Consider the following 13,525-nt stretch of genomic DNA (forward strand, 5'->3'; position numbering starts at 1 on the left):
AGCTTATTGGGCTTAAGCTTTTTTTTTTTTTTTTGTGAAGTCCGAGCTAAGCTGTACTAAATCTTATTTTAAACATTGAAAATAAAAATTACAGATGCATTTACAGAAAAAATGTTAAATGTACTAGATTTTTTTCAGCTATAAGTAAGATACGTTTGACAGAATTGTGGTACAAAAGGTCAGCATCACAGACTTCTGTTGCAGAAGTGTTATTTTTCTGTTCCCATACCATGTTGATTGCGCTTACAGCTGGATTATGCTGAGCTGTGAGATGTCTTCACACGTTTAACATTTACATTTCTTATGTTATTCAATTTTAAAGCATTTTATCTGTAATACAGAATGTAAAGAAGTGCTGTTTTGGACTGCTGGTATTTGTTTTTGTACACTGTTTCGTACAGTGTGTACCTGTTCTGGTTAAAATAAGTGTCCAAAATACTAAATAATAGTAATAATAAATTAAAAAAAAAATAAAATTGCTCCCTTAACTCAGTTTTAAAACTTGTATTTTCTTGTTTAATCTCTTGCAAGAAAGATCTTTTGGACAGTGTTATTTTATAGTGCTTTTTGATGTGCTGCTTTGGTTTCATTTCTCCAATTGCTGATCTTTACCTCACTGAGTGGGGCTTTTTTGTTTGTCTATTTTTTTAATATGAGAGACACATTTTGAAAGTTCAAAATTAAATGTGACAGAGATGGGCAGTATCTTAACAGAATTGAGGTTATGAAGAGCTACTTTCTCTCGAGATGCTGTTTCTCAGAAAGATTTTGTTCCAGACACTGAAAGCAGTTTTGAAGCTCTTAATTTCCTTAGTTTATATTCTGTAATTATGTCACTGGTACAGGCTAGACAATGTAGAGAACATAGTTATAGCTGGTACGGAGGTACTCGTAAGATTTTTTACAAATTCTGCTTCTGTCATTTGTTGTCAATTGCTGTTTCTAAAACAATGTACCTTTCACTTTTGATAAGCTAAAATGACAAAGATGAATGCAGTGAATAAGAAAAACAATCAAGTTCTTGTCATAAGTTTCTTTTCAGAGCAACTGATAATATGCTGTTACATCAAATTGCATTGTAGTTTGGCTCTAAATTTCCCTGTGAATAGATGGCTGAAGGAGAAAACTACAGGCTAGCCAGGATAAAGTGGTACAAATTGATTCTAATTTATCCAGATGTTAATCTTTGACACCATATAGCAAATATTTAGGTATCTTACTCAGATCAAAGACATGACTGTATGTTTCTTTAACTTCCATCTTCTAAAGGAGGAATGCTGATGTCATCAATATCACAGATGCTTTGTTTGTTCCCTGAAATTATCACGTGTTGTGATAGTTCACATTTAAAACAGAAGTGTCTTGCCTATTCCTTTTTAGCATAGTGTAGTTGTTCTGTTCTTATGTGAAACTTCCTTGATCTTCTGATTGATTTTGATGTTATATTGTTTGTGGTGCTTGCTGAACTACCAGGAACTGCATGAGTGTTTTCCCTTGGGCTGCTCATGAAAACAAGATGTGTTTCAATAGGATTTCCCAGTGAACAAAATTTTACATGAATGAATAAATATTTGATGCAAATACTTTCATTGATTCCCAAAGGTAGAAAGGCCTTTCAGATTCCCTTACAGGATGCATTTCTACATCCTTTACAAAGTCAAAATTCTTTAAAAAATGAAATGTTAAGTATTTTCATCATTGTTGGGTTCCTTCCTTGTATGATCTTTCTAAAGTCAACATGAGCAGGTACCCATTTTAACATTAAACATTTTTTTTTTATCATCGAATATGATGATTTTTTTCACCTTGTGATAGGTATTTAAAAAAGAAAAAAAAAGTAGCAACTGAGCGTGCAAATGAGTAGAGTGGTCTTCTGAATAAGTTAGCATTTCAGAGTTTCCCTTACTGAGGCTTGTATCCTCCAACATGAGCACCAGCGCAGTAATTGCTAGCTGAGCACCCGAAGACCTATGCTATCCCCCTTTTGAATTCACCATTTTACCACTATTGTGGGATTTATTTATATGATTAACTAAGACATTTTTTGTGTGTTGTTCAGGTTTGAGAGTCCTTTAACCGCTGCATTTGAAGAAGACAAAATAGTTTTGGTAGTACTCTTCTCTCAAAAGCCTCGTTGTTTTTTTTTAGCCAGTTTTCCTACAAGTTTTAGATACTTCACCTTTTCCATTTAGCTAACTGCTCAAAATGTTTTTTCAAAATAAATAAACAGTAGTTATCTGTACCAGTCATGTTTGATTGTTGGCATTTTTTTTATTTTATCCCTAATCTAAGGGTGACAATCTAAGTTATGTATAGTAGTAACTTGAATACTATTCTGATAAGCATTATCAGAAGGTCTGCAAAAAAATAACATTTTGAATGCAATCATGTGTTTGAGTTGGTTGCTTTTAATAACATAGTTTTAATACTCTGACTGAAAAAAAAAATTCCTGAACTAACCAAATGATGTTCCAAGCTCAAGTTACAGTGGTTTACAGTACACTTATTTATTGTGTTTATTATAGTACCCTAATCTTAATATAAGGCATGTAAAAAAACACTTTTTGTGGTTGTTACCTATTAATACAGATTCTAATTGAGTATCTTTAAAATATAGCTTTGTACAGTGTGCCTTTCTCTATTATCAGATAACACAGTCTTATGACTGGGCAGTTCGATCGTACACTGCCTATATTATTACTGGCATTGATTGTTCATAAAAAGTTAGGTTTATAATTAGTAGAGCACAAATGTGCTACCTGGCAAAGTGAGTAAGTAGAAAGCACAACGGAAAAATCATTTAATCTTGATATTGCACTTCTGCAAAATCTCATTTATTTTTCTCCTAATGTAACTGAGTTTCATGCTGATAAAAAGCCACTGAGTTAATAAATCTGTTGCAGCTATTGAGACTCCTCTTTTAATAACAGAACTAATGCAAAAGCATTAAGGAAAGGAAAACATATTTGTAGAGCAAATTTTTTTGGAAAAATATTTTCCTGTTGCTAACCAATGTGTTACTAATTGATTTTAATAGTAGTGTGTTACACATACAGAATGTAAGTAAGAAGGTCTGAAGGTTGAAGTCACTGAATGACATCGACTTGAAATACATTGCCTAAAAATTTGTATTTTTTATTGCATGGCAGACATTTATACACTAAGCTTATTATGGTCTTGTTATCTTATATTACTAGATTCATATTACAGGTTCAGTGATGCTCAACACCTTTTCAAATATTTTATATGTTGTAGATATTATTTATTCCCAGAACAGTTAAATCAGCCACTGAGGGCAGTTATCGCTGGACTCTTTACTCTTCGCTGTTAAAGATGAGCAGCAGCACGTGTGAATTGGTAACTCTCCATCTTGGGTTTTAGACAGCATTTCTGTGCTCGTAATTTCCAGTGCCTAGTGACTGCAACCAGTGTAGAGATTTATTCCCATGCAAAACAGATTGACTTAGGGTAATTTGAATACTTTATGCATGGATAAATTCATTAGGAAAAGGAGGCAAGGCAGAACTATAAAAAGAACAAAATATCTTGCTAAAGGAGCCTTAATTCCCTATAGCATTGGAGATACTTCTATTGAATAGGGAAAAGGAAGGCTGATTTTGCAGAGCACTTGCAGTCTTCACATGCATCCTCTGTTGTGGTCCGGAAATAGTTCACTGATCCCTGACTACCCCAGAACTTCATTTAAAGTTTTTAGGCCATTTCTGACTTGATTAGGTTATAATATAGTGAATCTTTTTCAAAGAATGTATTTTACCCATTAGACAGGGCATGTACTGGGATGCCCTGATCCTGTGTCAATGACGGTCTGGTGCTGATGCAAACAAAGAACAGTAACATGGATGTAAAACAAGAGAATACAAGAGGCTATAATAAAAATAAACAGTGACCAAAAAATAAAATGAAATTATGCAACAAGACCTCATTTGAAAAAGATCGAGACCTCCAGAAAGTTAAGCAGGGGCACTTAGTTGTGGTTGGTAGTTTATGATTGTCATTTTTTCCCATGAAAGACATATTATTCATTGCAATAATTACTGTGTAATATTTCATACTAAAAGTTCACATTGTACAATCAGGAAATGCTTAGGAAATGGCTGATTTGACTGTTCTATTTTCAACTCGGTACTAAATCATAGCAAGTAGTCTAGCACTTTGGTACTTCCAGCATCTTATAATAGGCTTTCCACTACCATGTTGGTTAGTACAGTCTTAGGGTCTTGATATATATTTTTCCAGAGATTTCTGCACGTAGGTCGTTTATAATATGAGGCATTAACCCAGAATTTTGTTAATTCTGTGCTGTTTCCAAGGGGACAGTGTTTCAAGATTCTCTTAATGCTTTTATCACCTGATTTCTCTGATCAAGAAAGTAATTTACTGCTGATTGCAGAACTCTTGAACTCAGTCTGGCAGCTGTAGTGTGAAACTTTCCTGATCCAATCTCTTGGTTACTTATTTACATATCATTTGAAATGTTTTTCAGGGCTGTTTGGAAAACCTCTTGATGTTGCACTATCCATTTTTCAAATCCTACAGTGATTTGTTTTTTCTGTCTTTACATTACAGATAACAGACAAGTGGGTTTGGAAGACTCTCGTACTCGTCACAGTGGAACAAGAGCAGCTCTATGATTCTTCTGATGCCAAAGAATTTAGTGAATTGTTTTATTTACAATTACATTGATATATTTTTGAGAGTTTATCATCCAAATTGGCAACGATCACAAAAGAATACTGGTATTGACTAAATGCAAAAGATGTTTAAGTAATTTTTGTTAAATAATCCACATACTGTATCTTATTACCCCAACTACAAAGATCTGTAAACAGTGTTTAACAGCAAGGTCTTTTTTTTTGTTCTCTTTTTCTTTCTTTTTCTTTATTTTTCTTCCTTTTTCTTCCTCTTTACTTTTTTTCCTTTCCTTTTTTTAAAGCTGGTAATTTAAATGAAAGGAGTTGGGGGTTCCTAGAAAGTGCTTTACATGGCTAAGAAAATAGACCTTTATTGAAAGAATACAGATGTGGATTCCATTTGCAGTTCTCATTTGGACCTGAAAGGAAAAAAGTAATAAAATTGTATGTTAAAAAATTCAGAGATGAACTGATGTACAGAATCATTTTTGTAACCATAAGAACGCAATGCATAGCCCCAGTGAGGTTGCTGGGAATCTGTATCTCTATGTAAAGCCTGGTGGATTCAGCAAGTTTGGCTGCAAGTAGGTTATACCACATATCTACACTTTTGGTGACTTGAATGATGTATAATCTTATAAAATTATCACTGCTAAAAATAAAAACTAAAAAAATAAAACAGAGCATAGGATTTCACCAAAATTAAACGATACTATGGGCAGAATATGTTTTTAACTGAATATACAGAGAAATTTTCTAATTGTGAACTTATATATTCTTTATACAGATATTTGGGGAAAATATGATTGTCCTATTTTAATTATACTGAAGATACCTTTGTGTAGGTTTTTAGATACGGACTCTATTATGAAGCTATTCAGAGCTGCCTCTAAGTTTTTCCTCTGTTTCTCAGGTAAAACATGTAGCGGGATCTCTGTGGTGGATTTTAGTTCTGAGGGTTTTGCAGCTAAGAATAAGCTCTCTACCTGGAGCACTATATAGCAGAGAACAATGATTGCAGCAATCTGATTTTTTAGGAAACTCCTCCCATTCTACTTTGTATACAGCCCCTGCACTGAAGTACCTCAGGTGAGCAGTCAGCTCGGTAGCTGACACTGTCTATGTTCTGCCACTCAAGGGGGAACTTAACAGTTCTCTTTTCTCCCCGGACTCTAGTTGAATGTACAGTGTGTTTTGGTGTTCAGGTCAGTCTTCACCATTGTTTCTACTGAAGACTTGATGCTTATTTGGATGAGATGGAGGATTTTAAGTGAGAGTTCCAGTAGAACTACTCGTATGTTGTTCAACTATGGTATTTTGAAAGACGGGATACAGTGTAGTAGATGGCACTTATTCTCAAGTTATTACTGATTGATGAATTAGTATGAATACTTTTATTGCCTGGGGTTATGGGAAACTTTTAATGGTGTAGAAAGAATATTTGGAAGTCACGTTACTTTCTGTGCACAAACTGCTAGCTCTAGAGGAGCATTTGATACTGGGGCGGTGTAATTTTGCACTACTGCTTGAGCCAAGCATCTTTGTACAGTAGATTCTTTTTGCTTATCTGGTAAGATACTTTAAAGACTATCCAGCTGTATAGGGATAAATGCTTACAGTTTCAAGCTATGTTCATAAATACACAGTTACTGTAAGAAAAGATAAAAGATACAGCTCCTTATCTGTCCAAGTATTGATTTTTCTATTTTTTTTTTTAATGGTCTTCAAAAGATAGATTTTGCCCATTGCTGCATCACTAAACACAAGAATGCAAATGAAGCCTTGTGAAATGTGTGCTGTCAACTAATACTTTACCTAAACTGGGGCTTTTTGTGTTTTTAGTAATTAAGCAAAGTCTTGTATGGTACTTCTGGAAAAAAATGCATGCAACAGGATTCTGTTCTGTCTCTCAGTTCTTTCAATAAGAGATGCAAAGAATTACATTCTGTTTTCTGTAAGGTCAACATCAACCTTTTACTCAACCATATTAATTTTGCAGTTATAAAAATGTGCTTAATGTGCATAGCCAGTTTAAAAGGATTAGGTGCAGAATGTCAATATAAATTTGTACTACAATCAATAGTATATTAAAATTCAAATTTTAAAATGAGCATTTTGGGATTTAGAGGTATTGATATCTTTATATGTGAAAACTTAACAGCTCAAAGCAGAATCTTTATACTATAGCAGTAATTATTAGTGCACAAATTTTTCATTTCCATGGCTGTATTTTTTAAAAGGTCTGTAAAAGCTGACTGCAGATTCTCAAGAACCAAATCTTAGCAAAAAACAAATCCAAAATAACATCATCATCTAATACTTCTATTTTACTACTATTTTTTTCGTATTTGAAACATTTATATAATTTAATGGACATATCTGTTAGAACAAAAGTGTCTTTCAAAGGAAAGCTAGTTTGGAGGATAATTTATGTAAATATAGGGTGCTCGTATTTATGAAGTCTAAAATATTTTCTGAAATTGATGCTGGTCACTTTGTCTTTTGATAGTTTTTTCAGTCTATATTAAATTGCAGCTATTTTTAATGTTTTTATTATTGATCTGATTTTCAGACTTGTCATGTGTTTCTCTAGAAGTGTAGAGTAGTAGCACCTTTTTCAGAAATGCACTTGCCTTATTTTCTAATTTAAAAAAAAAAAAAAAGAAATATATCAGTTAAACTATATTTGTATTCAGAATAATCCCAGAAAGAAAATTGCTGGAGGCTTCATACATAAATTTCTCGCTAATTATTTTTCACTAAATGTCCTCTGAGACATTAAGTTAACAGTATCCTATCACATCTTTTTGCATTCACATTTTACCAGTTAGAAATAATGAAGATATTTTTTTTATGGTGTTACACTGTTTACATTTCTTAGTTTATTTAAGAGGAAAATGATCTTACCTTTGTAACGAATTAAACTAAATTTGCAATTGACGTGGGAATGAATGGTTTAAATCGTATACAAATATACATCTCTGTTGCTTAAAACTACAGGCAGTACTGATCAGAAATGTAAAGACACAGGACATTTTTGCTCAAGTTTGATGAGTTTGCTGAGAAACAGTGCAGGATGATTTTTCATGTATGTTTATGATTGAGCAAATGTCTTTTCCCAGCACGTAAGTGATGTTTGTTTTGTGTTAACCATATTCTGAACTGATGTTAAAGCCAAAACAAAATTAGTGCCTCAGAGGGCATTGACAAACACCTTCAGGAAGCATTCCTAGAAATACTGTTACGTAATTTGTTCTGATTTTAAAGAACCGTGATCAATATGGGAAATGTTATCCGGAATTAGTGATTCTTTTCTGAAAATGTAGAGACAATTGCAAACATTCTTGTAGTTCCCTTCTGTATTATGCAAACAGTTATGAATATATGTATATTTTTGCATTTGTATGTGTGGTATATGTACTACCTCAGAGAAATGCTGTAAAGAAAAAACAAAAACAAAAACAAACCAACATATTTTGACGATTTCTATCCAAACCACAGTTCATCCATGACCTAATTCAAATTCACTTCACAATGTACAAATAGTTTGCTAAGCTGAGAATCTGGCTGCATTTTAGGTTTGGCTCTAGAAATCTTCTTATAGCTTTTATAAAGGAAACTTTGCAGTGTTTTGCTTTTGCATCCCTCAGGCAAATTATGCTTTGATGGGTGAATTTAGTATGTCCTATACTGAGAATATAGGAAATACTTAAAGCTGGTAATAGTTACGTGGAAGCAAACTTACATAGATTGCTTCTTATCCATTAAACAAAGGCTTGGCTGAGTTATATTTCAATGTTTGCCTTCAAACTGGTGAGAGGTCACCATAAAAAAAAAATGCTGAGAGAGAAAGCAGTGTAAAGGTAGCTCATCTCTTATGTGCCATAATGTTACCCATTTTGATACGAGTATTGTTCAAAACCTTCATGTCTCACAGAATGTAAATAATAAAAATAAAATCAAAGCAGTTAAAGCCAAATCCCTCAGCTTTTTCAGATCACATACTGCTTTTGTGTGCAAGAAAGAGACGCGTAAGCCTGCGTATTCTGCAAGCTGTCACTAGGCACCCACTGATTTCCTAAGAAAAATGTTAAAGGAGAAAGATTTGTTCCTGTAGTGCTTCTTTTAGTGCTATTTGAGGTGATACATATGCCACAGAATGTGAACAATAATTGATTGCGGTTTAGTCAGTATCATGCGCCATTTGGTTTCCCTTTTAGAAGTCATACGACTCCTTGATGCCAAAAAAAATGAAAGTGACAAAACTCATGCATTTCTATTTTTTAATCAGCTCTGTGTTTGTTTGTAATGTTTTAAATAGGAATTTGATGACATTACAGCCTGGCCATTGTTTGTCCATGTATTCTGAAAACTGTAATAAAGATTATGTACATGATTTTGCTAGGTGCAATGTTTTACTTGTTCATAATAGCTATTACCTGTTGAGTTACCATCACCTCAAAATTTGCTGTGTACTTGCTGTGTAGAACTGTCATGCTGAAATTGCTCCCTGGCAGGTTTTAGCTCTCTAGGGCATTTGGAAATCTGGATTTCTTCTCGAAGGTGTCAACTATATTTGACTTGAATTGAGGAGGAAAGGTGGTTTTTTAATGAAGGAAAACTTCTCCAGCAAAATAACCAATAACCTATGTACAATTTCAGAACTAAATCATGGTAATACCAGGTTATTTCTACAAAAGTAACAATAAAAGGGAGTCAATAAAGAAATTAAGATGGGTCCATATTTATTTTAAGTGACTGTGTTCCAGTAAAACAGAGAACACAGCTGGATGGCTGTGGTTGTTTTCCAGTTTATTTTCTTAGCTTGGTTGTAGACATGGTCTTAACAGAAAACTTGGCTGACTTTAAAAACTAACTGTTGCACCTGTTCTTATGAATGTCACTGTAATGGATTGAACTGGGCAGAAGTGTGGATAGAGCATCTTGGGTTTCTGGAATAAAAACTTAATATTCAAAGTGTATGAAATTCTGCTATCAGCCAAGCTGATGTAACATTCCTCCAGTATCTTTTTATACATGGAAAAGATGCAGTGAGGGGTTGGCTGAAGGCACGGTTTTATTTTAATGAACTGGAGTTAGAATTTTATAAATATATTTATTTTGTTACGGGAGTAAGATGAAGTAAAATAAAAACTTCTAAGTGCTGGCTATAAATGAAAATGCTGAAATTGTCATGATTAAGCAAACGTAGTAATGATGTGTAATGTACACACAGTGTTCCTGTTCCTTATATTTAGGTTAATGCTTTTGACTTCCATCGGAGTCTGGAATTGCTTTTGTCCTCTTGTTTTCCTCCTAGGAGGTTATCAGGCAGAATTTGCCCTGAAATAACCAGCTGCACCAGAATACCTTTCTCAGTAATAAATATGCCTCTTTGCTCACATGTGGACTGCAAGTTCTGGTGCTCTGCCATTTAGACAGAATGACTGCTTTCTTACATCTGGATACTTTTGTAACTTCGAGCTTTATTCTTCCCTTCTTTATTTCCTATAGTTGCAGTCTCTAAATTAGCCTTTCTGGATTTATTTTTCTTAACATATTATTATTCTTAATGTATTCTTGGGGCATTGTGACATTATTACAAAAAAGATCTGCTCTGAAGTACTTTGTAAGTACTTCATCGCTATAATTAATCCTTTTGTATAAATGCAAAACTTGAGATTAGGACCAAAAAAAAAAAAAATAAAAAAAAATTCCCATAGAGGATTCTGTCCACTTAAATTCACGGAGTATGGAAAGCTGTTGTGTTGATGTAGCGATGTACTCGATGTAAGGAGTCTGTCTGACAGGTGAAGGACGTTGCCTTGTGCGCCAGCCTATCAAAAATACACTGTTTTTGCCTGAATTCACTGACGTGAAGAGAACTGAGATTAGAAAGGCAAAAAGTAGGGATGGAACTGTGAACAAAGAGTTTGAACGACAGTTAGTGAATTTTGAATAGTACTTAAAATAGATCAGCAATATTTTGTATAGCTTATTTACTTTGTGATGGATCTTGGAAGAGTCATAGCAGCTCTTTCTTAGGAGGAGATGAACTTTCAAACATCAATAAAATCATTTTTGTTTCAGAGAGCATAAGGAATTCAAAGCTACTTGGAAGCATTCTTACTTTTCACTGGAATATATTTATTTTGTTCCTCGTGGCTTATTGCTATCTAGAGTTGTGCTCAGAAATGAAGGTTAACCTTGTGGACTACTTAACCGCAGAAGTCTGCAAATGTGTTATTTATGGGGGAGGAGAGGAACGTGCCCTGTTCCAAGCAGTCTGCCAGGTGAATAGGCTGTTTTGCTAAGATTTTTAAAGCCTGGAAACGAGCTGATAATGATCGAGATTGTGACTTTTGCTCTGATTGGCAGTTTTCACAAGACATTGTTGCCATTGTCGAATAAAGCTTGGTGGTAGCTGTGGTGTTGTAACAGGAGTCAGTGATCATGGCCTCATTAAGTCTCAATAAATATTTTCTCTATGAACACTGTGAAATCAAAAATGGGTAACTTGGAGGAGAGGGGGTAGACAAATTATGCTGGGGTGATAATGCTCTTTTTTTCAGAAAGTAATCAGGTAATTTGAAATGCACTGAGCTCTTTCTTAATTTTCTGAGGGGGGAAAAAAAAAAAAAAGATGTAAAACATCTCATTAAATTCAGCAGAGGGTAGCCATTGCTGAGATAAAAGATGTGGAAAGAAGATCATATCAGTACAGTCTTTTTAGTTATCAGACTAGTTTTTCAATCCACTCTTCCCAAGACCCAAACTGCAGGTGCTCACACAGCAGACTGTCTCAAGCACTGTGCTTCTGCAGAAGCAATGTGAGCAGGCAGATCTGTCTGCCCGTCAGGCTGTGCTTCTGGGAAGTGCTGTTCTGCCTTTGGAGCAGCACAGGAGGCACATGTTGAGTTTTGATTGATAGCTCTTGGAAGGGAACTTCAGAAAGGGCGATGCTGCTGCAGGCCAGTTCCCAGCAGGGCAAGAAGGCGAGGCAGGATGGCGTGCGCTCTGCCCTGAGATGCTGCCCGAAAGCTGGGAGCTGCTGTTTCCTCAGAGTTACAGCTTCCCTCTGCAGGCTCAGGAGTTGCAGCAGTTTGTTTGCATCTCTTAGCTTTCTTTGTGCTGTGAAGGTTAAGAACAATTTAAAAGAAACGAAAGCTTCGGTTTTTTTAGTAAGTTTGTACTGTGTGGAGGAGTTCTGTACAATGTGGAAGACCTATCTACAAGAGCAGCATAAAACTGGTGATGGTGGTTCTGTGATTCTGCTCTTAGCCCTGCTACTCACCTAGGGTAGGTAATTTAAACTCACTATCATCTTCTCTAAACTGAAGAAAGATTAGCAAAACCTGCTCTAAATTATGTTGTTATCACTTTGATTTCTGAATGGCTGGCAAAATAGCTGTTCCTTGCAATAACTGGATAAAGTGGTCAGTTTGCTTTCTGTCTCCAATGTAATACATTATCAGATTTTTGTAGTTAGTCTGCAGGCCTATTCACATTCATCACCAACACCTGTGGACTTCTCAACACTGAACTGCAGTAGAAAGAAGAAAAAAGCCTGAAGCTTGAAAAGTGTGCAGGTGAAATACAAAGCATGTTTTGTTGTTACAACCAGCATGTGTTAATTGATACAACTGTTTGTATTTATTCACCTTAGATATGGGAGTATCTCTATCACATTTATGGCGTGTTACATGATGTTAATGCATTCTTTATTGATCGATGCAGATTCCTGTTCCTTTTGCAGCAGGAGGAAGTCTTACCCTGGTGCACTGCTGGAATGTGTTTCTCTTATGGTAGAATGGAACTTATTCGGAAACCCAATCACAATAAAGATAATGAGGGTAATTTATAGCCTTTTACAACCTACTGGTATCAGAAGCTAAAACAGAATTAATGTTAAGGGAAACAAAATCCTAATTCAAGAGCTAATAGACACAGAAACACGTCAATTTTGGCTAGATAGTGATAAGGTACAGTACATAGCTTGTATATAGCTTACAGAGAGCCTTAATTGCTTCATATTTGGATCTTTAAGTTTGGTTATTATGCCAAGCCAGACATCCAAAATGCTCTTCAGTTTAGTATTATTAGATCAGTTACCTAACATATTATCATAATGGTTTAGTAGGAGCTATTGGGAATAGGTGAACGGTTGGACTGGATGATCTTTTAGGTCTTTTCCAACCTTGGTGATTCTATGATTCTATGATTCTATGTTTATGTGTGCGGTACTCAATCATCTGGATGCTGTGTAGGTTGGGCGTATTGAGTCTGGCTGTGTGTGCTTTAAGCTGATAGTCTGAAAGTGAACGAAATGCTGTGGATTTCAGAAGTTTATACCCTATCTATAAGTTAAATTATAATTATCCATATCTTTAATGAGAACTAAGTTCGAGAAAAAGAAAAATTCATAAAAACAGCAGAAAAATACTTAGTAGAAGAGATTTCTCCCAAACCATCTGTTCCCACCTAAATATTTAGATTTAAACATGTTTTTGATTTTGAAGCTTGATAAAATTACTTAAAAAAAATTGGCAGTTAAGTGAAATGTATCGCTTTCTTTAGCAATACCTTTTGAAAGCTGGTAGAATCTGTGTTGATTTATTACATAACATTTTCTATCTCATCTATTGCCAAAAGTAGCTGGTTCCCTAAGATTAAATATTCACATTCTGAAATTAAAATGTAAACTTAATTGTGTAAGATTAAAGATATTCTATAATATTTTACAAAACTGAACATCAATTGTACTGGGGAAAATAAGTTTCCAAGTATCCAGTGAATTTAACTAAAACTAGAAATGCATTTTCGGTCATCTACATTATATTTAGTGCCGCATTCCTACCCAGATGGTTATTAAA

At 34.6% G+C, this 13,525-nt stretch overlaps 1 protein-coding gene across 5 annotated transcripts in view; it reads left to right on the forward strand.

The window, feature by feature from the left end:
- DIAPH2 (diaphanous related formin 2) overlaps positions 1–9,048 on the forward strand; it is a 146,510-nt gene extending 137,462 nt beyond the window's left edge. For all 5 annotated transcript variants that reach the window (XM_052672766.1, XM_052672769.1, XM_052672767.1 and 2 more), the window contains one exon: positions 4,588–9,048. In XM_052672766.1, coding sequence (XP_052528726.1) covers positions 4,588–4,652 — 65 coding nt within the window. In that variant the 3' untranslated portion in view covers positions 4,653–9,048. The remainder of the gene's footprint in view (positions 1–4,587) is intronic.
- Positions 9,049–13,525: the final 4,477 nt, after the last annotated feature.

The sequence above is a fragment of the Tympanuchus pallidicinctus genome, unplaced genomic scaffold (assembly GCF_026119805.1).
Source record: "Tympanuchus pallidicinctus isolate F22 unplaced genomic scaffold, pur_lepc_1.0 scaffold13, whole genome shotgun sequence".
Taxonomy (NCBI): domain Eukaryota; kingdom Metazoa; phylum Chordata; class Aves; order Galliformes; family Phasianidae; genus Tympanuchus; species Tympanuchus pallidicinctus.